This window comes from Bipolaris victoriae (assembly GCF_000527765.1).
Source record: "Bipolaris victoriae FI3 unplaced genomic scaffold scaffold_102, whole genome shotgun sequence".
Classification (NCBI taxonomy): Eukaryota; Fungi; Ascomycota; class Dothideomycetes; order Pleosporales; family Pleosporaceae; genus Bipolaris; species Bipolaris victoriae.
This window is the reverse complement of record NW_014575290.1, coordinates 41,112-56,892: the sequence shown is the minus strand read 5'-3', so window position 1 is coordinate 56,892 and position 15,781 is coordinate 41,112. Positions and strand designations below refer to the sequence as shown.

General features: G+C 50.1%; 7 protein-coding genes across 7 annotated transcripts; 3 read left to right on the top strand and 4 right to left on the bottom strand.

Moving 5' to 3' along the window:
- Positions 1–588: 588 nt before the first annotated feature.
- On the bottom strand, positions 589–1,103 carry COCVIDRAFT_41134 (hypothetical protein; the record flags this gene model as incomplete). The annotated part of the gene is made up of 2 exons (XM_014697266.1): positions 589–793; positions 847–1,103. The coding sequence occupies 2 exons, from the start codon at positions 1,101–1,103 to the stop codon at positions 589–591; spliced, it is 462 nt and encodes a 153-aa protein (XP_014552752.1).
- A 406-nt stretch (positions 1,104–1,509) lies between these two features.
- On the bottom strand, positions 1,510–2,280 carry COCVIDRAFT_29925 (hypothetical protein; the record flags this gene model as incomplete). Its single annotated transcript, XM_014697265.1, has 3 exons — positions 1,510–1,656; positions 1,712–2,170; positions 2,233–2,280. The coding sequence occupies 3 exons, from the start codon at positions 2,278–2,280 to the stop codon at positions 1,510–1,512; spliced, it is 654 nt and encodes a 217-aa protein (XP_014552751.1).
- Positions 2,281–3,107: 827 nt separating this feature from the next.
- COCVIDRAFT_29924 (hypothetical protein) lies at positions 3,108–4,316 on the bottom strand (the record flags this gene model as incomplete). The annotated part of the gene is made up of 2 exons (XM_014697264.1): positions 3,108–4,047; positions 4,111–4,316. 2 exons carry the CDS (start codon positions 4,314–4,316, stop codon positions 3,108–3,110), a joined length of 1,146 nt encoding a protein of 381 aa, XP_014552750.1.
- A 442-nt stretch (positions 4,317–4,758) lies between these two features.
- Positions 4,759–6,022, top strand: COCVIDRAFT_29923 (hypothetical protein; the record flags this gene model as incomplete). Its single annotated transcript, XM_014697263.1, has 2 exons — positions 4,759–5,815; positions 5,868–6,022. 2 exons carry the CDS (start codon positions 4,759–4,761, stop codon positions 6,020–6,022), a joined length of 1,212 nt encoding a protein of 403 aa, XP_014552749.1.
- Positions 6,023–6,960: 938 nt separating this feature from the next.
- Positions 6,961–8,602, bottom strand: COCVIDRAFT_109485 (hypothetical protein; the record flags this gene model as incomplete). Its single annotated transcript, XM_014697262.1, has 2 exons — positions 6,961–8,473; positions 8,538–8,602. The coding sequence occupies 2 exons, from the start codon at positions 8,600–8,602 to the stop codon at positions 6,961–6,963; spliced, it is 1,578 nt and encodes a 525-aa protein (XP_014552748.1).
- A 543-nt stretch (positions 8,603–9,145) lies between these two features.
- Positions 9,146–11,161, top strand: COCVIDRAFT_41128 (hypothetical protein; the record flags this gene model as incomplete). Its single annotated transcript, XM_014697261.1, has 4 exons — positions 9,146–9,188; positions 9,243–9,603; positions 9,654–9,908; positions 9,958–11,161. 4 exons carry the CDS (start codon positions 9,146–9,148, stop codon positions 11,159–11,161), a joined length of 1,863 nt encoding a protein of 620 aa, XP_014552747.1.
- A 3,046-nt stretch (positions 11,162–14,207) lies between these two features.
- COCVIDRAFT_46188 (hypothetical protein) lies at positions 14,208–15,758 on the top strand (the record flags this gene model as incomplete). The annotated part of the gene is made up of 1 exon (XM_014697260.1): positions 14,208–15,758. A coding segment is annotated over one exon (1,551 nt), but the record flags the coding sequence as incomplete, so codon positions are not given.
- Positions 15,759–15,781: the final 23 nt, after the last annotated feature.

Sequence of the window (15,781 nt, the reverse complement as noted above, 5' to 3'; positions counted from 1 at the left end):
TGCTTTCCATTCCGCCAGAGCTGATTACCTATTTAACTCCCTTCCCAAGCCACCAAGCTAATTGAGCCAGAGTAGCATCTACATAAGCGTGTTTTTATAGTTGTTTAGCCGGAGGTCGTTTGGAAATAGGACATGTGTATACTGTAGCGAGTAACAATGAGGGTTAAGAAGCTAGTGAATCATTATCGTAGTCCGAAGTTGAAGTACATATGTTTTGTTCCATTACGGTGGCTGTTCCATTACGGATGGATGCACGTTAGTTTTGTCATACTTCTCCTTTATCCAAGTATAGTAGATGCAGAATTGGTGTAAGCATTCGGTCTAGTCTTTATTTGCAATTCAATTATAGTATAATATCGCAAAGACACTAATATCTTGGTAGGCCAGCCCACTTAGTCGGGGTTTTCTTTATTTCATCTGTCAACCACAAAATAGTACTCTTAACAAAATAGTAATTCATTCAAATAATCCATCTACCCAAAACTCTTCCATGTCCCATCCAAAAAATGCCAGAAAACGCCGTCTTAATGCATTCACCTATTCAATCCAAAAAAAACACCCAATGATACTCGTAGTCCCCATACCGCATCAGTTCCACCCAATCACACCCTGCGCAAGCACTTCCCTCGCCCCACTCAACACCGACACTCTCCTCCCGATAATGCCCCTTTCGCCAACACCCAGCTCGAGTTTGCGTTCGAGTTGCCACCGCCCGTTTTGCGATTTGATTGGGAAGGAGCAGAATGCGTTGGATGCTTGGGGCGAAGAAGATGATGAGAGATCGCCGTCGCGACTACATTTGCGTTAGCAAATCATAGCAGTGTAATGTGGAAAGGCAAAACGTACTGTATTACGACCCACGCTGCATGTGTAGATTGTTGGCCGAAGCCAGCCATTTCAACGTTTGTGCCGGATGTTTTTGAGAGGGGGTTGGTGAAGTAGAGCAGGATTTCTTCTTGTTGTGTTTCGTCGTCTGAGGAGCTAGATGTGGAGGAGAAGGAAGAAGAGGATGAGCGTGTGCGGCGGAGGGGAGAGGGTGGGGTTGGATGTAAGACGGCGATGGAGCCGCCCTGGGTTACGCGTGTGGATTCTCCGTTGCACATGTTGGGTGTTGGGTGTTTCGAGTAGTGTTTTTTACTTGGTGAGTGGATGAGATGGTTGAGAGAGAGAGAGTGTGTGTGTGTTAATGGAGAGATGCGATAGTAAGAATGGAAGTAAAAAAAGCGGAAATCATGGAGACTTTTAGGTACTCATAAAATGACGTCGCTTTGGAGATTGTGCGTCGATTGTTTTATTAGCCAAGAAGGGCCAAACATGTGAGTGTGAATGAGGCAGTTTCTTTGAGCAAGTTTGTTTCGGGAGTACCCGATTGGACCGAGGCGGACTGAGCGCAACCAGCACGGTGCTATGGAATCACTTTTTAACCAGAACAGGTCGTGTGAGTACACATCGAGACACTGTGATGTCCTCAACACTTTATTTTCTCAATACACGATAGTTGCGTTAAAATCAGATCGACGCTTTGAGCACACTGAACGCGTCGGCGCGCGATCCCAAGTACCGTTCCTCGGCCGTCTTCCAATTGATCACGTTCCAGATGTTCTTCACATAGGCTGCCTTACCATTCTGGTACTGCAGATAGTATGCATGTTCCCACTATGTCATGTCAGTCACACATTCACCAACATGTCCAAGCGCAATGTCAACATACCATGTCGACACCAAAGATGGGAGTCTCGCCCTTGCCTACAACAGGATCCTGATCCTTGGTCGTCACAATGGAGAGTCGCTGCTCCTTGCCAACTTCGGTCTTGACGAGCCAGCCCCAACCACTGCCCTGGATGCCCAGCAGAGCAGTGTTGAAGGCCTCCTTGAACTTGTCTTCATCGCCCCAAGTGGCCTTGATCTGCTTGATGAGCTGGGGTGCAGCGGAGCTCTTGGCCTCATTAGAACTGGCTGGAGCAAGGTTCTGCCAGAAGAGGGAATGGTTGATGTGGCCGCCAGCGTTGAACTTGATGCCTTGCTGGATCGAAACCTGAGATGTGATGTCGAGGGTCGAGACAGCTTCTGCCTGGGTCTTGAGTAGACCATTCAGATTGGTGATGTACGTCTGATGGTGCTTGCTATGGTGCAGCTCCATGATCTGAGCAGAAATGTGCGGCTCCAATGCCTGTGAAGCTATGAGTACGACTGGTGCGGGGTAGTAGGACGGGCGATGATGGCAATACTAACATCGTATGCATAGGGGAGCGGAGGAAGCGTGTACTGTGGTGTAGACATTTCGCCGAATTCAAATGGTTGCTGTTCTGAGGCACAAACTGAATAGACGGAGGGGAGAGAGAGAAGAAGAAAGCTCGAAAGCTTCAGCGTCAAAGTGCCCCACATCATGTGTGATTCTCACGCAATCGATAACCCAAAAGACGCGTCTCTTTGTCGGACAGACTGGCTGTCTCCAACAGGGTGCTCTGAATATGCGCTGCCAAATCGGGTATAGGTCCTGGAAACTGCCTCAATTGAGCGCGAATACACTACTTGGCGGTGCGGATGCAACGGAGTCGAAGCAGACTTGAAGCAAAGAAAGAAGAGATTGGTTTTGAATAGAGTGGAGGGCTTGGTGCGGTGCTCTTTCTTGCTAAATGTCAGTAAATAAGAAGTGAGGGTTGGTAGAGGCGGGAGTGGGGTGGTTTTGGGCTGACGATAGGTGCAGGGCTCAAGGGTGACAATGGGATATGGCTGATTACAAATCTGATTGTTTCACAGTGGTAACTATGAGAATCGTACTTATGTAAGATGGGATCTGGGTGATGTGTATGTGTGTATGTCCTGTGTGGCCGTGGCTCTCTCCATGGATGGACGGATGCATGGATGGACGGATGCTGTCAGCGCGGAAAGCTCCCGAGACAGAGGGACATGCGCTAGTCCGTTTTGCAACTAGCGCCTAAAGTATGTCTTCCCCGGTCTGTTATGCAAGGGCCTCCCTGTCAATACATGTCCGTGGAGACTTTGCTCTGCGTAGTCTACTGCTGTAAATAGTGTGGATAGTCGTTCAGCTTTGGTGGCCACAAAACTATTGATTCGTGTCATGGTTGAAAATCCAATCACTACACCTACAGGGGCTTCTGGCCATATGTAACATGAAACTGCACATAAGTATGAATCGACGGATCCCTCACCTCCCTTTTCGCCAGAGCAAGAATAATCTGCAAATCCTCTACCTTGCCACCCAATACCTGTGTGTATCCGCGCAGCATGTACGCCTCAAACCCGCCTTCAAGAATCATAATCTGCTCCAGCTTACCAACAGTTCGCAGCCGCTTTGATCGAGGCCAGGGGCCCATGGGCAATTTGTATATCTCGTCTTGGACATTGGTGAAGCCGACTTGTTTCATCTGCGTACTCCAGTCGCGTGGCGCTGCGAGTGGCGCCCCCATCTTCTCCGCAATTTCAAAGTACACTCGGGCTGTTTCCACGTAACCACTGTTCTCGGGTATCGTGTTGTCGTCTGTGAGCGGTCCAGGTATGGTGCTGGCCAGCTGTATCCAGCCGCCTGGTTTGAGGTGCGCATAGGCCTGTGCAATCACACGGGGCCAGTCACGAATAGCTGTCATGAGGTCGCGGCCGTGGATAAAGTCGAAATGGGCAGGTCGATAGGGCCAGTCTTCTTCGACGTCGTCAATCTCAAAGATGCAGTTTGGTGGAACAAAGGACGGCTGTGTGGCTGCAATGTCTACACCCAGGATCTCTGCATTGGGGTACTTGTCCGCCATGTCGATGGCCCAGATGCCGGTGCCAGTGCCCAGGTCGAGGACGCGACAGTTTGCGTCTTCAAACGTCGATTCTGGCACGGGCGCGACAAAGAGGCGGTCGCGGAGCAAGAGGGTGTACTTGTGGTGCTGGAGATCGTTGCGATCGAGCTCCTTTTCGTCCATGGGCATGCCATAGGCATGCTTACCGTAGCTGGGGTACAGACGGCCTTCGATTTCCACCCCACGGCGCACTTCGGAGAGGATCGACGAGAGGAACGATGAGGCGTCAGAGTCGGCATAGCTGTGCACACGACGTTAACAAGAGGTGCGATGCCGCGGGATGCTGTCAGCGCGGCCAATTTACCCTTCATCCGTCGACGCCTCGCTCGTGTCGTCGTGAGCGACGAGCGCGAGGCCGGCGGCGCTGTTGTCCTGGTCAAACTCGGATGACGAGCCTACATCGATGCCAGAGTCTATGGCGGCAGCAGGGTGGGCCGGCGACTGCGACGAAGCGCGCACAGCTTCGGCGGCGTGCGGGGGGGAATGCGCCTCGACATGGCGTGTCGACATGGTACACGGCTGCTAATCGAGGACGGTTGCAGCGCTGCCTCGTAATCGCCTACGAGCCAAACAGGCAATCTCGGTGACAAAAAACGGGCCGCACAGGGGGCTAGCCGGGCGGCGGGTGGAGAGGCTGGTGAGCGTGCGGCAGGACGGGGAGGAGACGTGCGAGGATGCATCGAGGAACCAGAGCGTCCTAACGGCGGTGGCCCCAGGATATCATGACGCCTGCGCCTGATGCATCCTTCCTCCAAGCTCGCCGTCGCTATCGCTTGCCTGCATGCATCAGAGCCCACAGCCCGTCCCTCTCGGCAAACATCCGCCCGCGCGAGGGCTGAGGGGTTGCGAGGGGAAGAGGCCCGAGGCCAACCACTCGTTACACACCATCGAACAGGCGTTCCCTCCTCTCCTAGATCAAATTCCCACCGCACTGGTCTGACTAGACGTTACCATGGCCGCCGATCCGACGCCATCACCAGCTGCGCTGGCGCTCCTCGACAATGTCGCCACTCTGAGCAACGACTTCCGCAATGGCAGCCCCGGCGCGCGCAAAGAGCTGCTGGATGCGTGCAAAGGCCTCATTGCAGAGATCAGCCACCCCTCTGAGACCATGCTCGATCTGCTGTGGGCCCAGCCTGCCCATCTCAACGTCTTGTGGATGGCTACAGAAGTCAACATGTTCCAGGCCATGCAGAGTATCCCTGACACGGGCGCGTCCATCGATGAAATCGCAACCAAGTGCGACAACAATGTTGACCCTGTCATAGTCGGGCGCATGCTGCGCCATCTTGCGGCCATGCATACCGTTCGCGAGACTGGGCCCGGCATCTTTGCCAACACGCCCACCTCTACTGCCTTTGCCCAGCACTCCTACCAGGACTCGATCAAGTACATAGCTGAGACCATGCAACCCGTGCACAACTGCATGAAGTCGTACTTTGAGCAGCGCGCCTGGAAATGCCCCGACTCTGGCCTTGATGCGCCCTTTCAGCACTGCTACAACTGCAAGGGAAGCCATTACTTTGAGTATTTTGAGCAACACCCCGAAATGGGACGTCGTTTTGCTAGCATGATGGATTCCTGGAGCAAAGGTCGACCCCGGTGGTTTGAAAAAGACTACTACCCCGTCCAAGAGCGCCTGGTCCACGGAGCCGACAAAGACGAGCCATTCCTAGTCGACGTTGGCGGCGGCTCCGGCCACGACATTGAAGGTTTGCGCGTAGCCTTCGAGGGAAAGCTACCTGGCCCACTGCTTCTGCAAGATCGCCCCGAGATCGTCCAGCTCGCGAAGCTCGGTCCAGGTGCCGACAAGATGGGTCACGATTTCATGACTGAGCAGCCGATCAAAGGCGCCCGTGCATATTATCTGCATTCCATTATCCAAGACTGGAATGATCAGGTCAACACGGATATCTTGAAAGCCATTGTCCCCGCAATGAAGAAAGGCTATTCCAAGGTTCTTATCAATGACTATGTCGTTCCGAGCCAGGGCGCGCATTGGGCGCAGAGTAAGTCGTTCAGGTACTCATCCCATGCGGTCTCTGTTCTAACCAAAGGTAGCGTCTCTTGACTGGGAGCTCATGGCCGTTCTTGGAGCGCGTCACCGGACCGAGGAGGAGCATCGCAAAATGTACGAGGGTGCGGGCTTGAAGATGACAGGAATTTGGCGACATCCACAGAGTCTTGACTGCCTCATCGAGCTGGAGATGGCTTGAACAAAGGATTTATCCATAACTTTGCTGGCGCTTTGCCGGGCATTGACCCGCCCTCAAAGCCGATTTCTTCGCTCAAAAAGCCTCAATCTCTTACATGACCAGCGGGCCTGTGAAGATGTGAGTGCGCATCGAACCCAGGATTTTATCTGCTGCGTCCTTGGTGGCTTGAGCAACATCCAAGCTTTCTGTATAAGTGTCAGTTCTTCTAAATCGATTCTGTGATCCCTCCAATGGTGACACAACCAAGCAATGATCCCACAACGTGTCGCTACCTATCGGCTCTGTCATACTAGTAGTTCGGGGTCTGCGATGTTCTCGTCTCACCAACAAGCGAGGATCGAACAGACATGGCATCGTTGTTGAAGTGTGCCATAGAGAAGTGCATCCACACTGGGGTAGTGAAATAATAGGCAATGGCGTTCGTGGTTCTTGAGGAAAGACGGACGCAGTTTTTGCATCACCTTGTTGCACCATTCGTAGAGCAGTTGAGGTGTTGCAACTGAGCTTTTGTTGTCTGTCATCTTGTATCGTGAGGATGAGGGAAAGGCAAGAGTGAGAAGACAAGACTGAGGCGAGGGTGAGTCGAGCGCGGTGATGAATAAGCGACTGGTTGCTTTTTCCTCTTGTGCTTTCCTATATTGGGATGCGACTATTTAGAGAAAAAGGGTCCATTCAATCTTGCAATACTCGATGTATTTTGTGTCATGAACGTACATACGACACTGACTGAGTTGATGCATATGCAACGGAGTGCTTGTTTTTGCTGTCAAGTTTGCTAATTTAATACTTAATTTGAAATGCATATTTGCGGGGTATATATGTTACAATGATTAATGTGGTTCGTAATGCATCTCATGATGCTTCCGAACATGCTTAGATGTAGAATGATGCACTAGCCTGTCTTGGCCATTTCTTTTTCCCTTTCCCTTCCAACTGCGCTATTGACTCCTTCTCTCTTGTTTCCTCTCATCGGCTTCATTTTGGTCTGCGCCCTCATCATGCTTGGCCGGCAGTCCGGGAACAGGCTCTGCCGGCATTTCATGGATGCAATCTCGACTGCTCAGTTCAGGCACGGCCCTGCTTTCGTACAGCTCACTTTTTCCCTGCTTCCCCGGAAGTTCCGCAACTCTCAGAGCGTTCGATTCCAGTTCCGAAGGGGGCTGCATCTCGTATCTTATTTTCTCGTTCGCCGCTGTCTCGACAGCGTCATGTTGTGTAATATTCTTGCGCTTTCTTTTCCGCATCACCAACCATGCACATACACCGAGCAGAGCTACTCCAACTACACATCCGACAACTATTCCAGCTATCGCGCCAGTCGGCAAACCACCCTTCTTCTCAGCGGCTGCTTTGCTTTCTGATGATGCTATCGGAATGATTTCTGGGTCTAGCTTGTCCCATTTTGCCGCGCTGACGTTGAAAGTTCCTGACTCAAAATCCACGCCAATGTATGCTTCCTGGAGAAAAGCTCTGCCGATTGCGTATTGACTGTCATTGTCAGCCCTGCGGATCGGGAAATAATTGGTCTCGTTGACAAAAATCGGAAAACCAGCTTGCAAGTCGAAAGCAGCATATGGAAGTTGAATAATGGTACTGTTGCCGGATATGGAGGTGTCTGAGCCAATCGTCATTGTCACAACGGGGTTCATCGACCGGAGTCGGTCTCTCTGAGCGTCTGACAAAAGATAACGCCCAGATCCTTCATGGTATTGCAACCCAAATGCAGACTCAAAGCGATCGCACACCGACTTGGGGAGCCATAGTTCAGGAATTGACGAGTCGAGGGGCGCAAGAATTCGCTCGCTGTTAACTAGAGATAGTGTGCCGTTCAAAGTGCCGGTCGCTACAATGTCGTGTATAGAAACTGTCAACGCTCTGCTCATGTCGGTGTTGATGTTAACAGTAAGTGGTTTTGACGCACGCGAGCTGTCATAACCTCCAAGCACCAGACTTGCTGGCACCTTGGTACCCCGATACGGAGCGCCTGCTTGGTAACCGTACGCTACGCTCGGTATATGCCCCCCATCTCTTAAAGCGACTAGGAACGATGGTGAGTTGACTGTTGTGGAGTAGTTTATCGACAATGGCAAAAGGCCGAGTTGCCCTACCCAGAAGCCGGGCGAAGCGTATGCAGTGACAGGAAATTTGTCAAGCGAGATATTCCCTACTTTGACGTCGTCCAGCCCGACAAATCCATTGCCCGTTATACCACGGACTTTCTCAAGCCCCAGTTCGAAGAGATTGATGGCCTGCCAGGACGAAGACATGTTTGGCTGGAAGCCGGGACTTGGACTTTGTTGAAAAGGTGCTGCACCGCGAGAGCTACCACACGCTCCCGCATCGGCTTGGATTCGCGAACATTCTTCGCCGATTGGTAGCCACACGTTCTGCGACTGAAAAGATGGGAATACTTCAAACGTTTGTGGTGGCGTTCCCACTTGGACTGAGAAGCTGTCGTTGTCAGCGCACTGAGCATGCGAGTGCCTTTCACAGCCTGGTGGAACGTAGTAAGTACCCTGTCCAGCTCCCATCGTTCCCATACCAGCGTCCCGATCCCGCAAGAGAGAGTGGTTTCGCCATCTGGCTGCTACCCGCCTCGCGGAACGCTCACGCTCGCAGAGGCCGAGTGTCTTGGAAAGTATGCAAGTAGTATGGAAATTGTCGAGGTCTACAGAGGATGGTGGAGTGGAATGGCAGGACAGCGGGCTGAGTCTAGACAACAGTACTAGCCACGCCACCCCCAAAGCCCTGCATCGGGCGTGCATGTTGAGTGGACATTAACGGGAGCATCCCTGCTGTTAGAGAGTACGCAGATCGGACGCCTAACCTACGCTTGCAATAAAATCTTATTGCATCCTGCCTCATTGAGTCAATGCAAATGCATACAGCCAATCATAGTCCCATCGCCGAGCCTGCGCCAAGAGCACAGCTTTGGGGGCCAACTTCGAGGCTGAGCGACAACACACAAAGCTGACATGGGATTCGCTGCGCAGAATCAAGCTCTCAGATTGATCTTCTGATCCTTCTGCCTTGCTTTTCGTTTCCGTATTGTCGGGCGCCCCTCCTCTTTATCACTCCAACTTTTGGTGGCTGTAGACCCTAACTTCTAGCCTAACGGTGACAATGGCGAGCGCTTTCATAATACTCGTCTACTCATGCTTAATTGGTAATAAACATAATCTCCATACTTACCTGAAGCTGACGAGCATCTTTTAAATAGCTGTGTGTGCGGCATTCACCCACACTGTAGACAACATCACAACTTCGTACACTGTACCCAAGACAACGGTGCCGCCCACCCTACGCAACACAACGGCTCCCCCAACCTCTACAGGACCATGTACAGAAACTACCACAGAGTACTATATGCCGTCGTACTCGCAGATCGTAGAGACTATTACGGAAACAGCAGTGCTCACCATACTGATGCATGTCACTCCCTACCCAAACGGTACTACAGCCACTCGTTATGAAACTGTTCGTGATAAGGCCATGACAACGAGCGATGAGGTGATGATCGCTTTCCCAGCCGATGAATCCACCACCGATGAACTCACAGCCACCGCATCCACAACTGAAGAGTACGTATTTCAGAAAAAAAAGACAGTTTAGGTCAACTAACATTGCCAAGTCAGTACAGAGTCTCTAATAGCACCACAACGTATCCCACATATTCAATACCATACCCCACGAATACGAAACTATATCCAGTACCAGGTTTTACGACAAAATCTTGCTCATTTACATCGACCTCCGTCATTACTCTACATCCATACATTCCTCCAACATCCGAGATCGTAACCGCGACAGCAATCACGGTCTCAACTCTCTTTGACTATGACTACCTTACTCCGCATATCCCTATCGTAGATCCTACATCAACAGCGTAAGTGAAGTTTCAGTAGTATGATACAAAAGATTGATCAGATATACAGTAAGCCAAATCCAGGCTTGGATTCTCCACCAACCCCTTCAAAGACTCCACCAGTCACCACGAAAGATAGCCCAGCCCAACCCGGACCATCGCATGTACAGCCTCCGAACCCACCAGCACAACCTCAGGAGTCCCCGAAAGGTCCCCCGGAAGTTAAGCCAGTAGACCCAACACTTTCTAAAGTAGGTGTGAAACCACCCATTACCGGTGCGCCAGGGCCCCAACCTACCAATGACGCCACACCTCCACCAGTTGTCACATTGCCAGGAGCTGGTCCCATTGTAATTGACCCGTCGCGATCTGAAATCGTGATCAGCGGAACCACGACTAGATTCAGTCCAGGCCAACAAACGACTATCGACGACGTGCCAATTTCCCTTGACAGCTCCGCCGGGTTTGTCGTGGTTGGTGGTACCAAAACAATTGGACTGCCGCCGCCAATGACCCCAGCACCCATCGTAGCACCCGTTGTTATTGGCGGTACTACTGTGGACATAGATGATATAGTGCCGGGACTGCAGCCTGGCCAGATGACCACTATCGGAACCAATACCATCTCGCTCGACGAATCTAGCTCTTTCCTTGTAGTAGATGGCACGCGTTCTATCCCGCTAAACCAGGAGACATCCATACCCAGTACTTCCACACTCGACGTTAATGGAGTACCCATCCATGTGGGACAGCTCGCGACAGAGCTAGATGTTGGCGAAACAACTGTCATCGGAAGCATAACTGTTTCACGTGACGATACCGGCTTGATCGTTGGTACTACTACGATTCCTGTCCCTACGAAAACAGACGAGATAGTCGTCGGAGGTACGACTATATCTCCTGATGCGCTCCCATCCGGCTTCTCCTTTATACCAGCTGCATCTAGTGGCGGCCTACTACTTCCCAATGGCGACACACTATTGCCAGGTGGAGAGACGACGATCGATGGTATGGAGATTTCGCTTCTGCCGGGAGAGACCCCTGTTGCAGTTATCGAGGGCTCAATATCCATTACGGCGACCGAGACTGCTGAGAGTACTACTGCAACATCATCCTCTTGCAGTGGCCTGACATGCGGTCAGCCGACTAGGACTTTGACCAGCCCAACAGGAGACAATACCGCAGCTTCATCGGCAGATGTGTTAGTGAGTGGGAGGTGGTCTGACTTTGTTTTTGCGAGCATGTTTGTTGGCGTTTTTATTCATTGGGCTTGATTGGTCATTGGTGCATGATCATTGGGATTGAAAACATAATGTTTTTGTATGATGATGAGGTTGCATTTTACGTTCAATATTCTTTTTCATAGGGGCAACATGGTTTTGGTTATTCAAGGAGCAGAAAACTAACTGTATTACGCAGGGCAAGAAGGTCCTGTCAAATTGTGCATATTGCACAAAATTATCAAATATAAATAATGTTTCGCAACTTGAGGTATCTCAACAAAGGCTGTGGGCATGAGCTGGTGGTTGAGTTAATGTTTACTGCTAGAAACGAGACTTCTGAGAAAGGGCTGGTAGAAGATAGGTATCGGAGACTGCCAAGAAACAACAGAGGTTGAGATTCGAATTGAGTCCCTCAGTGCGCACTTGCAGCGACAGTAGCCAAGCGCTGACAGAATGGAGTAGCGGTCGATTATATGCAGCACCAGTATATAGATAGCGTCGCAACACTGACAGAACAACATGGTCCGTATTTCGAGGAATGATACTCGTCAAGATAGTAATGACCGCATTCAACACCCGTACTTGCACAGGTGGTGGGTTGGTCGGTTCAAGATCAATCACATCTTCTCCCACGCAGGATATGAAGCAAGCCAGGTTCCGAGTCAACCCATCTAGTTTTTCGAGTCGCAAGACAGCGTCTCTAGACAAAGTCAAAAGAAAACGCGGGTCAGAGAAGCGCGACGGATATGTTGCAAGTATATAGAGAGAAGGGCTGTCCGGAGAGGGCGGTGTGCAAGCGACATTGTCGTCTTGCTCAAATCACGCATTTTTCTTCGTGGTGGGAGTTGAAGGCCCAAAATGTAGAGTTTAGCACTGTGCCTGGAACACAGCGCTCGTTAAAGAGTCAGATTTCTGGCTCGTTCTCCCGGCCATTAAAATCCCCGGGCGCTGAAAACATAATTCCAGATTCTGGTAGCGGATGATATGAAACAGCGACTTCCATACGATATTTTTAGTCTCTTTTCAAATAGCCTCGCCATGAAAAAGGGCGATATCTCGTGAAACTGAAAAGGACGACGGGTGTGAAGCATTATATTGCGGTGATCTCTTTTCATGAAATTCCACGGTTGGTGGTCGTATAAAATGTATATATTCGAAATTGGGACGGAGAATATTTGTAGCAGACATGTTGCTGGTTCGAAGATAAAAGTGTAGTCATGCAAGGTGTGTGAAATATAGGCGGAAGGCTGGTGGTACTCTGATGCATCCAAGAAGCCGCTATTTATCCCCGCTAAGCCCTTGGATGGCATTTTCACTCCACTCAAATTTTTTTACTCGTTGAGATTGTCGTGCTGTTAGGACTTCAATTGTTATAGCCTTCTTAATTGTCGTTTGGTCAAGCAAGCTTGGGAACAATCAGCCCAACCACGCGACATCTACTCATTCAGCAAGATATGGGTGCCAAAAAATAGCAATGCTTGCGCCAAACACAATGAGTCGTTATCATATTTGCTTGCTCATTGTGAACAATGCATCGCGATAACAAACGTCACACGTCAGGCGTCCTGCACGGACCCCAAAATGTTTCGAACAACGGTATGTACCGGTGTTAGCTTTACTAGAAATGGTATGTAGACCCGGAAGATGGCTGACGATAGTTTGGGTTGTTGTTTTAGATTGCCGGCTGCAACCGGATCGAGGGAAGCTTGCGATAATCGGCACCGTTCTGTGTAGATATCATCCCTTTGACCAAATCCCGTCGCAACTCTTGAGTCAACGATTGGTTTTCCTTTGGACATCGTCAACGATGGAACAAGGCAAAGGAGTTCGCAACAGAAGGTTGTATCTATGCCCAGAAACTACCAGTCGGCCTGTACAAGATCTTATCCGAGAGTGCCCCAGGTGTGGAGGTTTTGTATTTTATTGCTGTGCATGCAACAACCAATCTCTCTACGACCTTCGCAATGAACCAACGCCCATTCCCTGTCATCACTTCCGCATCATATTCACTGATGGCGCGTGCAAAAACAACGGAAAATCCACAGCCAAATCCGGGATTTGTATAGCATATAGCAGTAATACTGCAGGCCAACTGTCTATAGCTATCACCGACATGCTGGACAACTTTGCGGTCCGATCAAATCAAAGAGCAGAGCTTCTCGCGGCAATAATTGGCCTAAGGACACTTTCAAGTACCTTTACTAGAAAAAATAAGAAGGAACAAAGATCATGGATTGTGGCGCCCGACTCCGCGTATGTGGTCAAGGGAATAACCAAATGGCTACGAATATGGAGGGTATGTATATTTCAACAATCTGCAAGGAGTCGCGAAAGGGAATCATGTGATTGATCGTGTAGCGACAGAATTGGAGCACATCTAAACGCAAGAAGCCTGCAAATCTCGATCTATTCCGTAAACTCGATACCTTGATCAAAAGACTCGATGCAAAGAACACCAAGGTAAGTTCTCACTGGCAAAGGCACCATGAGTGTATACGACACTAAAGCTGTTCTAGGTTGGATTTTGGCATGTTCCAAGGGAGCATAATCAACTAGCTGATCGGCTTGCAAAGGCCGCTGCAGTCAATGGTACTGTAGCCACAACATTGGACTCAAGTACGTGACGCGGAGGTGAACGGCTTTTTCATTTTCGTGGGTATCGTGAACGCTAGCTTTCATAGATAACAAGGCCAATCGGACGGATGATGACTCTAACAAATCACCATTGTCATCTTTGTCAAAGATTTGACGCATCTCATTGTTGTTGGCGCACAATGCGATCACCGGCGCCTGGTCTCCAAGTACATTGTGCGTCATGCTGTAATACCCTTTGAAAAGAAAATAGAAACGGCTCAAACTATGTGCATTGTAATGTTTCTGCTATCTCTGTCCTACCGCAGTGTCAACAATGTGACGACACAACCTCCCAGGTCTGTTCTATCATAAAGAGAACTTCGTACGATCTATTCTTTTTCACACCCACCACCAGGGTATTCGGGTATCAATTGAAGAGACACATTTTCACTCATTAAGAATTGAAAGACGCCTACAAACCATGGGGTACCCGATAACTTGTTACCGTCAGCCAACCAATACGATGTGTTTCGAAGATCGTCGCTACGACAAGCTTTTCTTCGCGCGTGGTCAACGCACACAATGCACTACAGAAGAGCTCTGGCCACACCGATTTCCGGGTTTGTCTTTTCCAGATTGGTGGCTTCACTATGTCGGCGTAGATAGGCTAAAGGTCTGCCGGTGCAGTCATCCTGCACGACATCGAGAGAAAACCTTCCGCCTTATCAAAGAATGGCCAGAACTGGAAGCAAGCTTGAATTTTTACATGGACCGCATGAACTACAAGACATGTACTGTAGCTGAGTATATCAATTATCAGCTGAAACGCGAAAAGATATGGGAAAGCGCCGGAATATATGTCCGCTGTTTCCACTGGGCCGATGTTGCACGTATATTCGTGTGTCGTTGTACTGGAAGCCATGGTTGCACGTACAGGACTCCCAATGACCCAGTACAATTGGAGCAATGCGCAGAATATTTCCTTCTTCACCGAGATGAAATAACAGTGTCGCAAGAGAAGTGGGAGGGTTATAATAAAGATTTGCCACCCCCTTACGCACTTAAAGCACAATCCGAATCGAGATATTCTCATAAGCAATACCAACGTCTGAATCAAAATGGACGTACTAGCAAGGTATCTCAGAGGGTTCCGAAGCCGGAAATGGGAATGCGCGGCAGTGCGAAGCTACTGACACCTCGCTTCGTAGGACCGTGCAAAGATGGTGCAGCAATGCAGCAAGAGTCAGAGATGCCTCCACAAGTTTGGCAGCATGCCCGCCCCTCTTTGTGGAAAAATCCTAATGGTATCTCTTCATCAGTAAGCACGCCCTTGGGTACGGCGTTTTTCGCTTCATCGGAGGAACCTCGTGTACCGGCAACTGCTCCACTGGAAAACCGACCCGCTCCTTGGAATAGCTCTAATTCTGGCTATTTGTCTACAACTCAAAATCAAGGAAAACGAGATGCAAGCGCTAGGGGCATACATAGCCGTTCTAAAAGCCATGAGCCAGATCATACCCGGGCGGGTAGTGCTTTTGACATGCGCTCAATGCATAGTGGAATAGGAACTATCCCAATTAGTAAGTTATCTCCAAGCAGTTCTCGAAGCTCTTTGAAGTCTAAGCCAACTATGGGTATCCCGGATGCGCATGAGCAACAGAATGCCGCAGATGGTTATACCCCTACTACTGATATATATTTTCGCATCGCGGACGAGGACGAAACTGACATCGTCTCAGTGTATAGGAAGTCCAGCCCATCCTCCACCACCAGCTCTCAAAATTTGCCATTCTTTTACGAAAACTACTTGAACGACAATAGCCACAAAGAAGCAGTCCAGAAAGACATTACAGAACTATCACCAGAAGCCTACTACACTAGCGATAAGTACGCGATTCCAGCTGGTCAGGATAACCAAAACAAAGGATCCAATGTTCATATTAGCGAGCTTCCCGCCGAGACTTCCGCAGCGGAGTTGCCGACAGTTGCGCCACGCCAACGACACACACCGACGCTGCATGCCCTCGAGGGCCGCGACTGGAACCCTGTTCCCGAGATGGAGGCAAAGACGACCGACTCGAACGACAAAGGTGAGGA